We start from the raw sequence: 18,659 nt of genomic DNA on the forward strand, positions 1-18,659 counted from the left end.
TTGCAAGCAGTTCACGAGTAACTCGGTTAAGAACTCAATTCGTACTCAACTTTGATTGAGTGCGAGTCAAGCTCAAGTGGCTCGATAGTATTTTGATCCGAGTTTAAGTATTATTTTTTTGGGTTTGAAAGCTCGTCGAACCTTATCGAGCACCAAGTAATAAATTAAACTGATATATTTAGTTATTACATATTTATTCTTTTAGGTTTGAGAGTTGTATAAATTACCAGAATATTGGTTATGACTTTAAAATATTTATAGATCATATAGTCATTTTGCATGGAGATATGTAAAAAATAAAATTATGCATTTTCGAAATTGGACAAGGATCTTGACCTCAAGTACTTAACTTGAGCTTGATCATACTTGCAAAAAAATCGAGCATAATTGAGTCAATCTCGAATTTTCTAACAATTTTTTAAGCTCGAGTTTGAGCTCCATTTTTGCTATTTACTCGAATTCGAGTTTGAGCTCGAATAGTGCCTCCCTAGTGTCGAGTCGAGCTCGAGTTCAACTCGATTAGATTACATCCTTACTTTACCTCCCTTTATCAAAAGATAAAGATATTTACCATTGACACTAATTGTTAGATAGATCAAAATTGAGAGCCTAATACTAAAGTGGTAAAAAAAAGTTAGTAAAATTGAGGGGACTATATTCACAGCCTTCCAGACGTAAGGGGTTAGCATTGCAATTTGACAAAATTAAGATTTGTTTCTTCCATGCTAAGTTGTCCGACTCCTACGTCACTAAAACGATCCAAAGCCCCGTCCTCACCATCACCGCTCCCTCCCTCCTCCTCCCCAGCGCCACCTCCACCGCCACTGCCGTGTCACGGGATCCAATCTCGACTCCACCATTACGAGAGAAAGGGAAAAAAATGCACGGAAGGCCGCGAAAAGCCCCAACTGAAGAAGAGCAAGAAGCTTCGGTGGTTAAAGGCGCAAAACTCCGTTCTATCCAGGCTAAGTTCTTCCAATTTCATCACACTAATACGTAATTCAGCTTTAACTTCCTCCTTAACCAAAAGAATTAAGTCAAAAGACAGTCTTTTCTTTTCTTTTTTTCCTATTTACTTATTGTTTTATTTTATTTTATTTTTGGAACTGGGTGATTGGGGAACTTTTAGGTATACGAAAGAAGCCCTAGAGGTCAATGCGAAACTACTGGAAATGAATCCGGAATTTATTACTGGTTGGAATTACCGAAAGCTTGCTGTTCAATATCATCTCGAGGCTGCCCAATCCGACGAGGACTCGATTAAGTCCATTTTAGACGAAGAATTGAAAGTTGTAAGTCATAGTACTGTATGAAATCTTATTATTTATTAGTGATCCTGGAATCTTGTATATATGTTTTTTTTTAATTTTTTTAAATCAAATATTTAAGGACTCCATTGTGTATTTCTGATTTGGAATCAGTTACTTGGAATTGAATAAAGGAAACTAAATGGAACGTTTCTGGATCGACCAAAACTACGTCTTGAACTAACTGCACTTTATTTTAATCTAGAATCAAGGGGATAAAAAAAACAGAATTTGAATACTGATTTTGACTGAAGAAAGTCGGAACAATAGGTGAAGTTGAGTTTCTAGTGTTTTCTTTTGTTTGAGTTTTGGTTATGCAAAACATTAGTAGAGATTTAGCTACAGAGAAAATAAACCAATGTTCTTTTTTTTTTCTTTCATGTAATTTGTTGTTAAGCCTGCATTTTTCCTTATCTAGGTGGAGAGCGCATTGATGACAAACTTCAAGTCATATGGAGCTTGGCATCATAGGAAATGGGTGCTAAACATGGGGCATTCTTCTACAGACCGTGAAATGTTTCTCCTGAAAAAGTTTCAGAAGTTAGACGCACGAAATTTCCATGCGTGGAATTACCGAAGGTGTAGAGATTGATATGTAGAGAACCTGTATTGTGTTCTAACACAACTTCATTTTCTGGAATAACCTAGTTTGACTTTACTTGTTAGATTTGTGACAGCGTTGAAGAATATACCTGATGAGGAGGAGCTGCAATATACAACAGATATGATATATGAAAACTTCAGCAACTATTCTGCTTGGCATAACCGTAGGTACATTTTAATGCAAATTGATACTCTTACAAGTGTTATGAACTATTATATTGTACGTGGAAATACTTTCATTCTGGTACATGCCACATATCTATTATATAAAGAAATGGGCCTTCTTGACCAATTAAGTCCTTGAGCAAATTATTTGTCCAGAAAAAGAAAAATAAAGAGGATAAAGATTTTGTTTTATTTTTGTTCCCCCGGGGAGGGGGGGGATTGGAAGGCTGGCACCCTAGAAGTTTGGTATTTGTCGTTATTGTGGACTAATCACTGCAGTTGAAATCTAGGCATGCTATTTGCATATCTGAAGCGATCAGTAAAAGACATGAAGAATGGCTGGATTTATAATATGATGAATGTTACCACATTTTTGGGCCCATTAGGTTGTAGATTTTCTGTTCTGTGTATGCCATTTACAAATTTTTGAGGGGAGGTGAGAACTTTTGATATTCAATTTATGGACCTGCAAATTTTGTAGGTTATGTTTACAATTTTATTATTAATTGTAGTATTTATATCATTGAAATGGTGGCCAAGTTTCTTTACTTGAGTTGCTGCACATTGTGTACCAATTGCATTGGATGAATTTTTGTAATAGTTTTACATTCTTATTTTGGTTCATCTTTTTATTTATTTCTTTTTGCTGCATTTGCTCACTTCACATTCTTGTCTCCATATATTTCAAATGCTGTTCTATGCATATCTGTCTGACGAGTGAACTTGTGTGCAGTGTGCTTCTTTCTCGTTTGCTAAAGGAGGAGGTAGAAGGATACTACCCAAAAGAGAAGGTTTTGACAGAGGAGTTTGAGTTTGTTCGCAATGCGCTTTTCACAGATCCGGATGATCAAAGTGGCTGGTTTTATCATCTTTGGCTTTTGGATCAGACAGTTAAACTCGAGCATTTACCGGTTTCTTCTTGGCCACCTAATGGTTCCAATGTTAATGTATCAGACTATTGTGCTTTGTCACCTAGTTTATCATCAATATCTAGAACACTTCCACTTATTCTTTGTTTTAGTGAAGCAGTTGGAGGTATTAATTCTTCTACAGTAAGTGTAGTATGTGAAAGCAATATGGATAGCAATCTCATTTGGACACCGATTTCAGTAGATAAATCAGGGTTAGCCAGAACATGGTTGACATACCTAACTTTTTCCTCTGAGCCAATGCATCCTTCCAGGAATTATCTAGTGAAGGTTAGCATCGCCAATTCTGAGGGCATAGTTTCTTCAGCTGGTTTTTGCTGTAGCAATCCTTCTCATATGGCATTCACAATTTGTCTACCATCAAGTAACACAGAATTTGATGAAGGGCCTGATATAGAGAGGATAGATTGGTCCGAGGAAAACTTCTCTTCCAATCAATTGCATTCTGAGAATTTAGGCTTGATTAACTCATTTAATGAGCTGACAATCAGTGGGGGTAACAAGAAAACATATGAAACGAATGCCAAGATCATAGCTGATGAGATTGCTTATTGTCGTGAATTGCTGTCAGAAATGGACTGGTATGCTTGAATGTTTTTGAGATAACTTAGAAACTTCATAGAACCTTTACATTATCAAGTCTGTTTGACGAACTCTTCTTCTTTGTTGTAGTAAAATTGGAAAGCTTACACTTGCAAGACTGTTATTGGCATATGATGCATTGTCATCAGCATCTCGTGGTGTACAGGATCAAAACATGTTCCAGTACAAAGAAATTCTTGAACTTTACCACGATTTGATGAAGCTGGACCCGCCACATTTTCAATACTACAAGGATCAATACAGTTTGGTGTTTTTAAAGCAGGTGAAACTCTGCTACTTTGTTCTTGGGCTTGTAAAGCGCAACAGAATCTTGTGATTGTATCTCTGGTTACTTTTGCCAAAAAAAAAGGGTTCTGGCTATTACCCCCGTCTGTGGAATCTTTTCAAACATAAGAATGAACTTCCAATTATTCATTGAGTTACTAAATTTTCATCCTTTCTGAGGTTTGCTATTTTTTTATTTTTTTTTGGGCTGCTAATGAGAAGGTTTGCTTTTCCTTTGGGCTACAGGAGCTTGCGAATGAGGAGTCATTGCTGAAATACTGTTATCAATATAGAGATTCAACTTCTTTGAGTAATAATTCTTTATGTCTATGCCTGCGCGGTCTTTCACTGTCGCAAATAGGGTGTATAGAGCGACTGCTGTGGGTACAAATGCTTGATCTTAGCAATAATGGAATTCGTTCAATTGAAGGTACCTATAATTAGATGAACTGTTGTTTGTAGCCATGCTTTCAGGATTATGATGCTTCTTGACTGGAATTTCTTGTACATTTGAACTACTATTATCTGCTACTTTTTGGAATTAGTTTTTTTTATCTGTTATATCACTAAAAAGGTCTTGATCTTCAAACTAGCCAACGTTCAACTAGATATCAGAGTTTCTCTGTCTCACATTACCTCTTGTTATTTTGCACAGGTTTGGAGTCCTTGCAGCTTCTTTGCTGCTTAAATCTTAGTAACAATAAAATTTGCAGTTTTTCTGCTCTAGAGCCTTTGAGACTGCTGAAGTCATTAAAAGTGTTAGATATCTCACACAATGAAATTGGAGCACATCCTATTGACACAAGAAGATATTTGTGTGCGTCTCCACTGTCCCATGCAAGTGATTGGAAGAGAGAGGAATTTGTGGTTAGTGGTCCCGAGATGACAATTTATTGGGATGCTTTTTCGATTTTTAGTGGCTTGAACTTGAGACAGTTAAGTGTTACCGGAAATCCAATTGCTGACAAAAAGTTTAAGTTGTTTTTATGTAAGCTATTGCCAGCAATGAAGTGGCTTGATGATGAAAAATTGAGATGATTACTGGATCTCTGAATTAGTCGGGTTTCATTTCTTCTGCAATTTTTAGAATTACATATATGAGAGGGCATGCTATTTCTGTCTCTAAAACATACCAAAGCATGTGATTTCTCCAGTCCCGAATTATTTGTAGTGCCCTGACACTTGGGAATATCTTTCGTTTATTTTTTCACTCAAATTTGTGTCTTGAATAGAATGACTCGTACATTTGTTTTGGACCTTAGACTTGCAGCATTTAGAAATATTTTTGCTCTTGCTTTGGATGATGCTATACTATTACTGCAAATCATGGCAGACGATTCTGGGGACAGCCAACAAATTTCCAGCTACAGCATCTGTTATTATTCCCTAGTTTATATAAGCAGTGAAGTAAGTGTTCACATCATCATAGTGAGTAGGGAATTTGATGTTAACTTCCAAGCTGGTTTCTTCATGAATTTCTTTTTGGTGGGGATTATTTATGAAGAGTGAAATCTGAAGAATAGAGTAACAATGTCGAGATTACTGCAGCTTCGTTGTTCATGTCCGTTTAAAGTGATTTCTTCCTTTGCAATAACCATGGCTGCAAACGCTCCACAGAGAATAATATCACGCAGAGAGTTTTCCAGTTACCAACATTATTGCTTCTCTTCAACTGCATTTTGTTCAAACATCAAAACCGTGCAAACCTTAGGCCTCATCCTTATTTCCTTTGCTTATTTCTCTTGCCTTTTCCTCTATCTTTCTTTCCCTGGTTGATGGCGGTTGGTTGATTTTTAGATGATCATCAGTTACAAAATCATCCAAAAAGCATGGAAAACTTCCTGGGAAAATCAATTTGGCCCTCTTTTGGATTTGAGAGAAAAAGAGACACAGAGAACCAAATTAATGCTTCTTTGGTGTAAAATAAGTAGTCGTGTGGCCCTTGTGAGTTTTAAGAACCAGAGGCCGCAAGATAATGAAGCTGAACAAAGTAAAAGCAAGCGGACTTATTGGCAATGTTTACTGGTTAGACGTATGGAACTACTACATGTTATTTCTTTTCTTTTAAGTTTGCACGTATATATAATAATATAGGATTAATTTTGGGTATATATATATTGGGTTTTGGTGCTAATTGGAATAAAATAGGCAACCTGAATATGTACTACTGACCGTTACAGTCCTGCTCAGTGCAAACCCCCCGCCCCCCCTCCTTTTTTGTCAAAATCAAGAAATGACTTTTGATAACTTTACAAACCTTAATCTAGCAGGAAACCACAAAAGTCGGTAACTTTTATGGTTCCTGCAGGAGAGCCTACCCCAAATCCCCCCCTCTTCCCGGGCTGCCCCAAATGAAAAAAAAATTCCCTTCTGCCTTTATTCTCTGCAGCACGTGTGGTAAATTTTAATGTAATTTTTGGAGATTTTCTATTTACAATTTTTTTTATTGTGCCATCTAATCCAACTCTCCGTCATATGACTTCTTCCTTTTTTTCTTTTTTTTTTAACCGCCGTCATATGACTGAAACTGCAATTATTTTTTTTTAACAAGATTTGGGCTTAAATTAGGCTATACAGCCTTTGCCGACCTCGACTTAGGAACAAAGCTTTCCGGTTTTAAAAGAAGATGCCCTCCCTAAATTACCCTACTCTTCCCGCGCCCTCCTCTGGTTCCATCGGTTGGTCTCTCTCTCTCTCTCTCTTTTAGCCTTCCCGCAGGAAGTCTCCAATCTCTCAAAGTCCAATCGGCCACCGGCCGTTTCTCTTCCCTCCTGTACTCTCCTCTTCTTTCTGCTACTCCTGGCGTACCACCAAAACACCAAGTTTTCAGCTGCGATATTGGGCTGATCTAGGTTGTGTTTGTTACCAAATTTAGCATCCATTTCTTACTTAATTCAGGTAATTTACCATGAGCTGCTTATTAACTTGGACAACTTCCAGATTAGCAGATTGTTATTGAATTTATTGGGCTACTATCTCTCACTTATTTGCTGTCTAGTTGCATTTGTTGTTTTTTTTTCCTTCTTTTTTGAGTGGATTAAGCCTGTAACTTCATTTACCTGTTTGGGTTTTCTGTATATTTATTACTATTCAAGAAAGTTGATTCCTTTACTTAATTTTCTAGAACCCCACTTGCATTTAGTAAATTTGAGTCACCATTTCCAAGCATTGCACGCTAATTTGATCAAAGCTTGCATTTTGGTGAAGTTTTTTTAAAAAAAAATGGGACAAGTGTAATACGCATTTTGAACTCAAATTTTGCCCTTGTAATTGTTGTACAATGTGATTTTCAAAATAAAGAAAGAAAAATAATCTTTTCCCGAAGAAGAAATTCGTCACTTAAGTGGCTGATAGATCCATTTTAATGCATTTTCCTCTTGTTTTCTTCTTCCGCCCCATTTCTTTCAGCTGTATACATGTCGGCACTTGCAGTCACAGAAAGACTGCAGATGGAGATGGTGCCAGATACCGAAGCATTTATGAAGTTTGCATTCCACCAAGCAAAGCTTGCTTTAGATAGCCTTGAAGTTCCTGTTGGCTGTGTCATTGTGGATGAAGGGAATAATAATGTTATTGCCTCTGGAAGAAATCGAACCACTGAGAGCCGAAATGCTACGAGGCATGCAGAGATGGAAGCCATTGATGTGCTTCTGGACCAGTGGCGAGAAACTGGACTTTCAAAGGCTCAAGTTGCTGAGAAGTTTTCAAACTGCACTCTTTATGTCACATGCGAGCCGTGCATTATGTGTGCTGCAGCCTTATCAATGCTTGGTATAAAACAGGTGTATTATGGCTGTGCAAATGATAAATTTGGAGGCTGTGGATCCATATTGTCACTGCATTCTGGAGATCATTCGAGGAAGGGTTTCAAGTGCCAAGGAGGAATATTGGCACCAGAGGCAGTCTCTCTTCTACAGGCTTTCTATGAGCAGGGAAATCCCAATGCTCCTAGGCCTCATAGACCACCCAGTCAGTTGGTTTAGGACTCTGTAGATTCTTTGATTTAGGTCAATAAAAGTGACCGACCCTTTGTTGCTCCTACAATGATACCTCTGTAATCATTCATTACTAAGAGATTTGTTAGTGAAATAAGTATTGCATCAGTAAGCTTCGAAGTAAGGCCATATCTATCTTCCCCACAAATTTTTAATTGCCTTCTTCTAAATCTGTCTTTTGAAGTTTTGGTTCGACATTTGTAACTAAGTTGTTTCGCAGCTAAAAAACCTATGATCCAGATTCCGACATATAATGAGTCGTACAATTATAGTAGACTTTGTGACAGGTAAGGGAAGAAGCTCCAAACTGGGGCGATTGACTCTGCCAAGAACCAAAAAAATTGCGCCAAAAATGAACAAATATGTGTTATTGGTTCATTCTATTTCCCCCTTTTCGTTAAATGCACTAAGCCCTCCTTAAATTTATACCTAAATGATGTTTAGTATTCTTTAGGCACTTAACTTTATACCTAAATGTTCCCTCAAAAAAAAAAAAACTTTATACCTAAATGAGATATATACATACATATATATATATATTTGATCAAATGTACCGTTGTTATGTTAATTACCTTTATCCCCTTTGTTTACTTTTAATTTCTTTTCTTTCTATCTCCCTTCTCTCATGCTACTTTTTGTATTATCTGCTAACAATTGTACATTTTAGTGTGGAGGTCAATACTTAATACTACATTATATTTGCAATGCCCTCTTCATTTTATTAATTAGAAATATTTTACTAATAAATAAGCCTCCTATGACCATTGATTGGCAGCCACCTCCGTTTGAATTAGCTAATTTTTCGAATATTTTTGAAAAATTCATTATAACAGTGTATATGAAAAATTTTTATTATAAATATTTTTTGAAATATTTGATATATTATATATATGAAATATTTTTTAAATTATTTTTATTTATGTATTACTGTAATATTATATTTAAAAAACTTGTCTGTAAAAAAAGGTCAATCCAAATGGAGCATTTGGAAAATATTTTCCCTTTCCTTTTCTCCATTTTCTGATTTCTTTCTTCTTTTCCCTTTTAAAAACTGTTTAAAGGACTCTACTAAAAGCTTCAGCAACCTCTAACTGCTCCCATCTGAACCCTGATTCCCCGACCTCTCCAGCCTCCTCGTCGCTGTCAATCCGACATTTCCTCCTGCAAGTCGCCGTGAATGACCTAAGGCCTCCACATCGCCTGCTCTTGGTTCTGTTTTGTCCTGGCTCAGGTTTGTTTCTTAATTTTTTGTTCATCAAAATTAAAGCTTTTTATGTAAATTGAAATAGTCAGGGCTTTGTTACAGTTTCTTGCCTGTTGATTTCTTTAGCACATGGAGTCAGGGATTAGCTTTCTTGCTTTTGTTATGAATTTGCCATGAAATCTTGCTGAAACTTTCCTTTGAACTTGCTGTGTGATATTTGCAGCTTATTTATGTATGTCCTGTGGAGCTATTTTTATATAATATTGCTGTTTTTAATTCCAAACAGCGAAAAATCGATACTTTTATCTGATTTACATGAGAATATGAATGGGTTTCTTAAAAATCGACTTCAAAGTGGATTTCCAAGAAATGGACTTCTTCTCCTTTTTTTCCCCTCCCCTCTTTGCTTTTCTGCTCCTTCTTTTGCGATTCACCCGACTCCCTCAGAGAGGCAGTCAATGTCACACAGGGCCTTCGTTTTGGTTCACCACAAATCCACCATAACTGATCCCAATAATTGAGTAATTATTGACACCATCTTTTCCGACAAATTTCCAACATATAAATTTTGGAAAAGCTGGGATCTTTCATTGGACAGGAGTGTATGCTAAATTCATGGGCAAAGCACTATATGCCCCCTTGAAGATTGTAGGCACCATATTCATACATCAGTTGGCCATGAATTGGGACTAAAGAGGTTTTATAGGTGGAAAGGTTTCAGTTTGGACGCCGAAGTTGTATTGTGACCTGATTGTGTTGTTTACTGTTCTTGGAGGTAGTATTTACTACTCAACATGCTTGATTAAGGAGAGTATATAGTCACATTATCAAAACTAGGGAAAATTGTGCTAAAAGCCTTCAATATTTAAAACTAACTTTCTTCTCAGTGCAGACCTTATTCTTGGAAAATAGTCTTCGTAAAGATTAATTTTTTTTTCTTTTTTTGGTTGGTCTTAAAGGCTCTTGTTTAGTCTTTGTGATTGCTTGCTTCAAAAAGGACTTTATCCCTTCTCTCTTTTTTTTTTTATTTGATGCATGCTTTTTATGCAAAGTTGAAGATTCCTGAGGTACCTTTTGTGTTGCAACATGGTTTGTAGCTTGATGATTACTGTTAGTTTCTGCATTGAAGATACGGTTGTGTAAGTGAATCAAGACAATCAGTCAAATGGCCTTAACCAACTTCATACTCACGGTGGCGGGTGTCAGTGCTGTGATTCTGCTGCTTAGGAGTGATGTCAAGCAATCTGCCACCATCTTCAGACGCAACGTCCGACAGATACGCCATTGGCTTGAGGAAGAGTCTGCTTCTGCTGCAAAGTATGCCTTCCTTATTTATCCCTGATATTCGCTTGTACTCATTGGCCTTTTGTTTTAATACCCAACTCAACAAAGAGATTAAATCAAAAAATTTTACTTCTCTCATTTGAAATATCAATTTTTTTTAATCCATTTCTGACGCCAATGCTGTTGCTATTTAGCCTTTTTAGACCACATGCTTCCTAATTGAAAATCTGGATAACTAGTCATTCTTTTTCCCTTCTGTGGAATAGGTTTTGTCATAATATGAGGAAAATAGTTTATTTGGTTTTACTCTTTTGACGTTTCCACATTTTAACAGCTTAAACTTGGTTGTGGAAGAAACTTAATTCAGAAGTGGAAGTGTTTGTTTCTTGAACTTAGACAACAAATATTTCATCCGAGTTGCATGTTCAATTATGCTCGAGTCAAAAGGCGCGAAAAGTTCCAAAAAACTTTGCTGAAATGTCATTCTCGATGACTGATTTGTTGTGTAGACCAAGTCGAACCTAATTTGGTCGCTAGTGGTAGCTAAATTATGATGATTTATTCTTGTTGGGCAGATTTCTTTTGCTGGGGCTATATAGTTTTTGGGCGTTAAGTTTTGCTCGTAATATAGTATTTGGGCATTAAGTTTTGCTTGTAGTTAAGCATTTCAGATTAGCATGTGACTGCCTGATGTTTCCATGGAAGGAATAAAAGTTTTTTGTCAGATGCTCGTGTCATTAGCATTTCTTTTAAACCGAGAAACTATTCTATTGTTCTTGCATTGCACTTGGAGACCTGAAGAACACAGTGAAAGCACTTGCTTACTTATACATGTTAAAAAGAACAAAATGGTGATCGAAGGTTGGCCCAAATATTTTGGATGAGATAGGAACTCCATGTGAGCAGGGGAACGCTTACTCGGCTGTGTCGCCCAAATAATTCTTACTTATTATGTATTTAGTGGGAAGAGCAACTGAATTTGAACTGACGGTGATATCTGATGCAGCTGCATATGTCCTTGTTTGGCTACATTGATATCTTTGGTTTTCTTAAATTTACGTTTTTGAAGGAGCCTGTTATCTCATTTTAACATTAAGCAACCGTATAATGGCATGCTTGGTTCCATTTAGGGAGATGGAGAAGGCAAAGCCGAAGGAGATACCTGGAAAGGATACACCCAAGGAGGAAAAGGGTCCTTGAAGCCTGGTTTATGTAGGAAACTGTACATTTTAGCAACCTTTCTTTGGCATCTGGTCCGTCTTGTATAAATCTGAGAGCGTGGAGAGAGAGTTTTTGGTCTTGATTAGATATTGTTGTTTTTCTGAAGCACATACTTAGGTACTTCGGATTCAATAATGCTTGGCTTCTATGCTTTTTGTGAAATGTTTTGCTTGAAACCCTTTGGGGGGAAAAAGAAATAAAAAGTCTTAACAAGTTCAAAGGTGGAAGATTAAAACTGGAAAGTAAATCCTTTGCACGGGCAAATTTGCATCAATCATAGGAGTACTATACTGCACATCTTTGGTTTCTTCCCCTTTTTTATAGTCTTTGTTGAGACCTGGGAAAAGAGAGCAACACAACCAAATTTAAATGGATCTTGCAGCTTTATATATTGTGCGTATTTGTGTAATATCGATATTAGGAAGATAATTGTAGTGTGTCAAATTTTCCTATTGAAATGGAATTTACTTTGTGCTATTGAGCATGGTTCCGTAGATGGCATAGAATTAGTAGTGTTAGATTTTTTTTTTTTTTTTTTACTCGCTAATGCTGATGGGATCTTGAGATTAACATAATGGATCACAAATCTAAGCGAAATTTGGCTTGAAGGACACATTTTACCCATGCTTTAGTCACACCATCATGAAAATAAAGTTCTTTCTAGCCTTAATAAAGAAGAAACTTTAAAATGATTATTGTCAAAAGAAGCTTTTAAATGTTCAAAACCGACAAAAAATCCATACAGAAGGGTAAAATATTTCTTCGGTGAATAATTTAGAGGAAAGAATTTTATTTTCCTCACATTTGTTTTGTGCCTAATTTTTAAAACCTGAGGGGAGCTCTTTGCAGTTATTAAAAATCTTAGGGGAGGTTTGTGAAATTATCCCTTTTATCTTTGGAAAAGGTTTAAGAAGTTCTCTGAAACGGTCTTATTCAATGCTACTACTTTTGGTACATTATTATTCAATAAGATAAGATCATAACTAGTGCCATCCACATCATAGAGTCGAGTGCTTTATATATATATATATATATATATATATATCTGGCTCTGTGTGTGTATGTATGTATATGTGTGTGTACATATATGTATACATGTGTCTATATGTGTGACTGTGTGTCTGTATATATATACATATATGTGTGTGTGCATATACGTAACACTTACACATAATTATTTCTATAGTAAAACAATAACTAACATTTAAGATAAAAATCTGTAGAATATCTTTCTTATTGAACAAAAGCTCATTCGCCACCTCATGTAAATTGGAGTGGAGATTTTTTCCAACCCATCTTTTTATATTTTCAATCACCTTTTTATCTCACATACATCATATCACAAAAAGTGCTACAGTAATTATTCCAAATAATATTTCAAATAATACTCTATCCAAACAAATACTAGAACAAGCATGCACAAAAACCACGTACCTAACTCGATCATCTTTGACTCGGAAAATTTGGTCTTGAACTCGTTGAAACAAAACGTTCTTTCTCTATCGGATGAATCATCGAGTAGCCATTCAACATAGCAGAGAGACTCTTGAAATCATTAATGAGCGAATTTATGAAACAACATGCAACAAAACTATAAATACTATCCCATCCATCCATTACTCGGTGCTATAAATAGTTTTCTCCATCAGGAGATTTGTTATATTAATGAAAAGTAACGAACAGCCTGTCAAAATTGAAAATTCAAGAATAGCCTTTCAAAATTGAAACGTAGAAAGAACCCTTTATCATGGCGTAAGGAATTGATACATGCAATTTATCATTATCTAGCACGACAAGGAGCTGGAGTTGGAGTCAATTTAGAAAAAGCTGTTCGTTGGTGACAGTAATTAAAGAACAGCCCGCCAGTAGCAGTAGTGTATTCTTGCTTCACGCAAAGCACAATTTGCACATGATGGGATGATATGAATACGATTTCCCACCAACACGTCACACTTTTTTCTTTTTTTTTTGCGTCTCCACACAGCTAAGGTTGGTTTTCTCTCCAATCTTCGTCACAATTTCCTCTTCAATAAGGTTGCAAACGAATCGAGCCGCTCGAGAGTGGTTCGAGTCAAACTCGAACTCAGAATATTAAGCTCGACTCGCGAGTTTGAGTATATATATATATATATTTTTTTTTTATTTTTATTTAATAATAAAATTACTTATATTATATATATTTATTTTTTTATTTTCATAATAAAATTACGTATATATCCTTAATATTTTATTATTTATTAAGAAAAAAATATTATTTGATTCATTTTTTTAAAATAAAAATAATTATTTTTTATTTTTTTCGAGCTCGAGTTCAGCTCGACTTGATTCGAGTCGAGCTCGAGCTTGAAATTGCCGGCTCGTCGAGTTCGAACTTAGTAAAATTCAATCGAGACTCGACTCGACTCGATTAGCTCAAAACTCGACTCGACTCGGCTCGTTTGCAGCTCTACTCTTCAACCATACCATAGGCTCTTGCAATTGGTTCCCGCAGAGTCTAATAGTTATCAGCAGGTTTTGTGATTGATCCTCATGTATTACCTCCCTCGCTGTGTATTATTAGGACAAAACTCTAGATGAGTTTAGGGAATTAGTTCAAGCGAAAATTTGGAATACCTTTAAGTTAAAAAAAAAAACATATTACAGGCAACTTTTATTTTCTGCCTTTTCTATTTTTTTCTTTCTAATAAAAAGATCAATTTATTGGTCAGTCAAAGAACGATCAAGAAGAGTAGAATTGTTAGTTGTTACATCAATCGTCCTTTTTATTATTTTACATCGCATGGTGGCTGTCCCTTTTAATTGTTTGTTTTGTATAGAATTGTTATTATGTCTTACCTCCGATTGGTCTAATCTTTTTTGTTTCAATACAAATGTTTTTAAACCATATACATATACATCCACTTTATCTCTTGACCCGTATTATGTATCGCTTTTTTTTTCTACTATTATCCTTTTTCCAACTATGTACTCCTATGTTTCCTGCTTGTTCCTTTAAATTTTAAAATCTGACGTGGAAAATAGAAAAATGACATGGCACGAGTAGTCTGGAGAAACGCGTCCAAACGGCGCAAGTGAGTCGCGGGCGGGAACGTGCATGGATGCAGCCCAGTCATGCCGTGCCACGTCGGACTCTCCCCCCCCCCCCCCCCCCCAGCCTATTTACAGTTAGTTACCCAAAGCCGCCACCATAAATATATAACCACAGAACCTGAATCCTAAGAAACAACGGAGACAGAGGAATCCTTGCCATTCTCTTCTTCTTCTTTCTCTCTGTCTCTGTTCAATTCATTCTCGGGTTATTTCTCTTGTCACGAATTTATTCTTGATCAAATATACACGCTTATCTATTTATATATACATATCAGCATGGCATCCATGCCTTTGCGGGCTAAATCTGTACATAATTTAGAAGATTTACGAAGCTGTTGCTTCGGCAATACTCAATCTTTGATGCCTAACAAGGGTTTTGTGAATTTTTATAGCCGGAGCAGGGATCATCAAAATCAGATTTGCCAAGCACCCCGGCTTAGTATTAGTTCTGCTGCTGCCTCTGCTTCGGTTGTAAATAATAATACTAACGATTGTAGTTGCAGCAGCAGTACTCATTTATCTGTATTTAATCCTCATTCAGCTTCAATTTATAACAATGCTTGTATTTCTTCCAAAAATAAGAAAAGGGTGTTTGATAAGGAGGAAGGTGATGTTTCTGGGAATCTTGATCGCTGGGTTAAAGAATCCGTTGCCGAGGTAAATTTTCCTCAATTTCTTTCTTTTTATTTTAAAACTTTTTTCCATTAATTTTTGGATCCTTGTTCTTTTTCTTGCTTTCTACTTATTGGTTTTTTTTTTTTATGTGTGTTGGAAATTTTCAACGTTTGCATTTTTGTTAGGCAGATGACAGTTACGTTATTACGCGTATATGCGGCGACCATGTCCTGTTGTACTCAGTCTACAAATAACTCTCTGCGATAATTGATGTTGGACTGGTTATTGTGACGAGTACTTAAATAAGTTTGCATATCCTAGTCACAAAATTACCATGTAGATATGGGAAATACTCTTTTCATTTCCATGTTTTGTAAGAGTGAAACTGGACTTAATTTTCTCTGGATCCTTTCGCTAAAACTGGGTTCATAATGGATGATGGTCTTGATCTTCAACCATCAGTCATATAATAGTCTTTAGCACATATTAGGGATTCCTTTTGTTTGCAGTATTCAACAGTTTTGCTGTTGAATTGCATCATCCATCATTCCTTGTCAACTTTCCAGGAAGTTGTATTTGTACTGAAAATAGTTAACCCAGTGAAAGCTTGCCTATTTGTACTAAAGATTTTGAAGATTTGTCTTGGTATTGTTTGTTCATGGCCCGGTTGTTATTTTGTTCAGATATTGAATAACCTTGATGAAGCACCTTTTCTTGTGCACATCTACTCTGATGGCGAAGAGGCATCTGTATCCACAAGCAACACCAGATTAGTGAAAGAGAAGGCAGATGCACAGAGCTGGCCCCGTATCAAAGGAAGATGGGGTGGAGGTCGCCCCTCTCCGAGTGGCATTATCTTGGTCGAAGAAATGAGCACTGAAGACGCTCTTAGCTCTGATGGTGAATGCCTTGGAAGTTCGGGAATGGATTATGATTCGGGTTCTTCTTCAACCAAAGTATGGGGTATACTGATTCAAGGCAAAGGTTCAACTTGCCCTGCTTGTTACATCCTGAAAACTTGCCGAGTGAGGTCTATTGCAGGGTTCTGCACTCACTTTTGTTTGGTTAGAGTGAAGTGCTTCTTTGAAAGTGTAGATATACAGCTCAAGAAATTGTGGCTGGTGTAAACATCTTATTCTTAATATTCTATTTATTGAATCAAATATACAGCTCAAGAAATTGTGGCTGGTGTAAACATCTTATTCTCAGTGTTCAATTTATTGAATCAAATCTAACAACCCTATCAGAGGCCATTCAAAAGAATGACTATTTATTACTGCCAACTTCATTCTCAATGGTTCGTTCATCAGTCTATTGCCTTTAGACACAAATTTTCATATTCCTTGCCATTTCACTAGTCATGAACCAACTCCACCTGTATATATTGATCTGATCAGCCTTCTGCATCTTGAAAGTGGTATGGTAGGTTTGTCGTCTTTTGATCACCTATCAGAAATGAGAACAGGAGATAATAATGGTCCGCAACAAAACAAGCAGACATGCTTTCTTTCAATGAAGTCTATTATTGCTTTTAACAACTTATTCCACCTCTAAATTGCTGAGCTTACGTCAATCATTAACTATGAAAAGCATAAATACATCTTTCTAGAACAAGCACTTATTGGAATGCCAGTTTTCCAGCTAGACCTGGCCATGGCATTATTTCAGAAAGGATTAAAAAGAAAAAAAAAAAGAGGCCTGCATAGTGACAGGATGTTAAAATTTATTTACAGGCGGGTAACGGAGAGCCACACAAACAATCATTCCCAGAGAATGCGGATGCTGGAAACTTGGTCTTGGGGAGCTGACCGCACAAGTGATTATGGCTAACGTTCAGTTTTTGAAGCCCTGCAACTGCATTAGGCACCTTCCCACTTATTAAATTCCGCGATAAATCCAGGTCCTTCAAAGTCTTGGGAAGTTTCAAGGTCTCCAGTTTAAAGTTCAACTTGTTCCCCGAAGCGTAGAACCCCTTGAGATATTCCGTTCTGTTCAACAATTTGAACGGGCTCCCGGTAATTTGATTCTCAGAAAGATCGATGTAATCGTAGAAGTACGTTTGTGCGGGATTCCAGTCGTCCAATTTCAGATTGATCCCACATTTTGCCAGCTTCAGAGAATAGATAATTGGGGAAGAAGTCACCCAGGCTGGGATGTTGACCAGATGGAACTGGTTATAGGACAAGTCTAAGGATTCAATGCCTTTAACCTGCATTGCTGGAAATGGATCCACTAGGTAATTATGGGAGAGGTCAAGGTTAAATATCTTAGTAAGATTCGAGAAAGTTTTCGGGACGAGTCCTGAATATTGGTTCCAAGACAGGTCTAGTGTGTCCAGGGCCCGAAACTTTCCAAGGAAATCTGGGATTTGTCCTGAGAGAGAATTGTGGCCGAGCTCGAGGTACCTGAGATTTGGTGCCAGAGATGAAATGCTTGGTGGGATGTTTCCGGTTAGTTTATTGTTTGCCAGGTTTAGATTATAGAGGGTGGGGAACGATGCAAAAATATCCGGTATGGTGCCGGTGAGTTGGTTCCCATCCAGGGTCAAAGAAGTTAAGTTTTTGAGGTTCTGGATTCCCAGGGGTATGGTGCCCGTAAGAAGGTTGCCACCGAGTCTGAGCTGAGATAGCTGAGTGAGTTGGGAGATTGAAGTGGGAATGCGGCCTGAGAACCGGTTTCCTTGAAGACTGAATGCTTGGAGTTTGGCCAGACTGCCAATGTTTTCAGGTATCGGACCCGACAATCTATTGTTTTCAATGTAAATAAAGATGAGCCTGGGGAGGCTGAAGAGGAAATTTGGAAAAGGACCGGATAATTTTCGGAGATTTAAGAAGTAAACGCCATCCAAGAACTGAAGTTTCGAAAGAGATGGTGAGATAGTACCGGATAAAACCTGGGTGGAGTTCTGAGGCTGTCCGGAGAGGGCGAGGGCCGTGACCCGGGTGCCTTGTAGGCATGTTATGCCGTTCCAGGAGCAGCAGTCTGTTCCGGGCTTCCAAGACTGAAGCATGCCGGAAGGGTCAGCTGTGATGCCGGACTTGAATGCGAGTAAGCCGGCTTCATCGTCTGGGTGGCATTTTGCTGCTTCGGCTGTGAGGTAGCGGAGATTGAGAAGAGTGAATAGGAGGAGGAAAGCAAAATGGAGACGGGAGAAGAAGAGAGATTGCATTGTATGAAGATTGAAATGCCAGTTGCCAGCCCCAATCAATCGTACATGCACATATATAGACAGATACATATATATATCAGCAGTCAGTTCCAAGGTCAAGTATGGGATCTTAAAAATTTATAGTATTATGTACTTCCTATCTATCTATTTTAAGTAAGTTTACAAGTAGAAAAATTTTTTGTTTGTCAACTAGAAAACAAAACCAGATTG

At 37.1% G+C, this 18,659-nt stretch overlaps 5 protein-coding genes across 7 annotated transcripts; 4 read left to right on the forward strand and 1 right to left on the reverse strand.

Moving 5' to 3' along the window:
* The first annotated feature begins 766 nt into the window (after nucleotides 1-766).
* LOC113749952 (geranylgeranyl transferase type-2 subunit alpha 1) lies at nucleotides 767-5,132 on the forward strand. The gene is made up of 8 exons (XM_027293841.1): nucleotides 767-996; nucleotides 1,130-1,292; nucleotides 1,726-1,886; nucleotides 1,974-2,078; nucleotides 2,809-3,585; nucleotides 3,677-3,869; nucleotides 4,118-4,301; nucleotides 4,527-5,132. The coding sequence occupies exons 1-8, from the start codon at nucleotides 881-883 to the stop codon at nucleotides 4,907-4,909; spliced, it is 2,082 nt and encodes a 693-aa protein (XP_027149642.1). The 5' UTR covers nucleotides 767-880; the 3' UTR covers nucleotides 4,910-5,132.
* Nucleotides 5,133-6,537: 1,405 nt separating this feature from the next.
* On the forward strand, nucleotides 6,538-7,942 carry LOC113750043 (tRNA-specific adenosine deaminase TAD2-like). Its single transcript, XM_027293959.1, has 2 exons — nucleotides 6,538-6,769; nucleotides 7,280-7,942. The coding sequence occupies exon 2, from the start codon at nucleotides 7,288-7,290 to the stop codon at nucleotides 7,852-7,854; it is 567 nt and encodes a 188-aa protein (XP_027149760.1). The 5' UTR covers nucleotides 6,538-6,769; nucleotides 7,280-7,287; the 3' UTR covers nucleotides 7,855-7,942.
* A 988-nt stretch (nucleotides 7,943-8,930) lies between these two features.
* Nucleotides 8,931-11,737, forward strand: LOC113749583. Of its 2 annotated transcripts, none has more exons than XM_027293372.1 (3): nucleotides 8,931-9,097; nucleotides 10,200-10,387; nucleotides 11,485-11,737. In XM_027293372.1, the coding sequence occupies exons 2-3, from the start codon at nucleotides 10,236-10,238 to the stop codon at nucleotides 11,552-11,554; spliced, it is 222 nt and encodes a 73-aa protein (XP_027149173.1). In that variant the 5' UTR covers nucleotides 8,931-9,097; nucleotides 10,200-10,235; the 3' UTR covers nucleotides 11,555-11,737. The 2 variants fall into 2 exon arrangements, with proteins under 2 accessions (XP_027149173.1, XP_027149172.1); XM_027293371.1 differs by having other exon boundaries at nucleotides 8,932-9,097; nucleotides 10,168-10,387.
* A 3,044-nt stretch (nucleotides 11,738-14,781) lies between these two features.
* On the forward strand, nucleotides 14,782-16,543 carry LOC113748850. 2 transcript variants are annotated; one of them, XM_027292428.1, is made up of 3 exons: nucleotides 14,782-15,322; nucleotides 15,964-16,409; nucleotides 16,477-16,543. In XM_027292428.1, the coding sequence occupies exons 1-2, from the start codon at nucleotides 14,942-14,944 to the stop codon at nucleotides 16,405-16,407; spliced, it is 825 nt and encodes a 274-aa protein (XP_027148229.1). In that variant the 5' UTR covers nucleotides 14,782-14,941; the 3' UTR covers nucleotides 16,408-16,409; nucleotides 16,477-16,543. The 2 variants fall into 2 exon arrangements, with proteins under 2 accessions (XP_027148229.1, XP_027148230.1); XM_027292429.1 differs by having other exon boundaries at nucleotides 15,964-16,401; nucleotides 16,469-16,543.
* Nucleotides 16,544-16,898: 355 nt separating this feature from the next.
* Nucleotides 16,899-18,534, reverse strand: LOC113748849 (DNA damage-repair/toleration protein DRT100-like). The gene has a single exon (XM_027292427.1). It carries the CDS (start codon nucleotides 18,516-18,518, stop codon nucleotides 17,004-17,006), a length of 1,515 nt encoding a protein of 504 aa, XP_027148228.1. The 5' UTR covers nucleotides 18,519-18,534; the 3' UTR covers nucleotides 16,899-17,003.
* Between the last annotated feature and the right edge of the window lie 125 nt (nucleotides 18,535-18,659).

The sequence above is a fragment of the Coffea eugenioides genome, chromosome 10 (assembly GCF_003713205.1).
Source record: "Coffea eugenioides isolate CCC68of chromosome 10, Ceug_1.0, whole genome shotgun sequence".
NCBI classification, from domain to species: domain Eukaryota; kingdom Viridiplantae; phylum Streptophyta; class Magnoliopsida; order Gentianales; family Rubiaceae; genus Coffea; species Coffea eugenioides.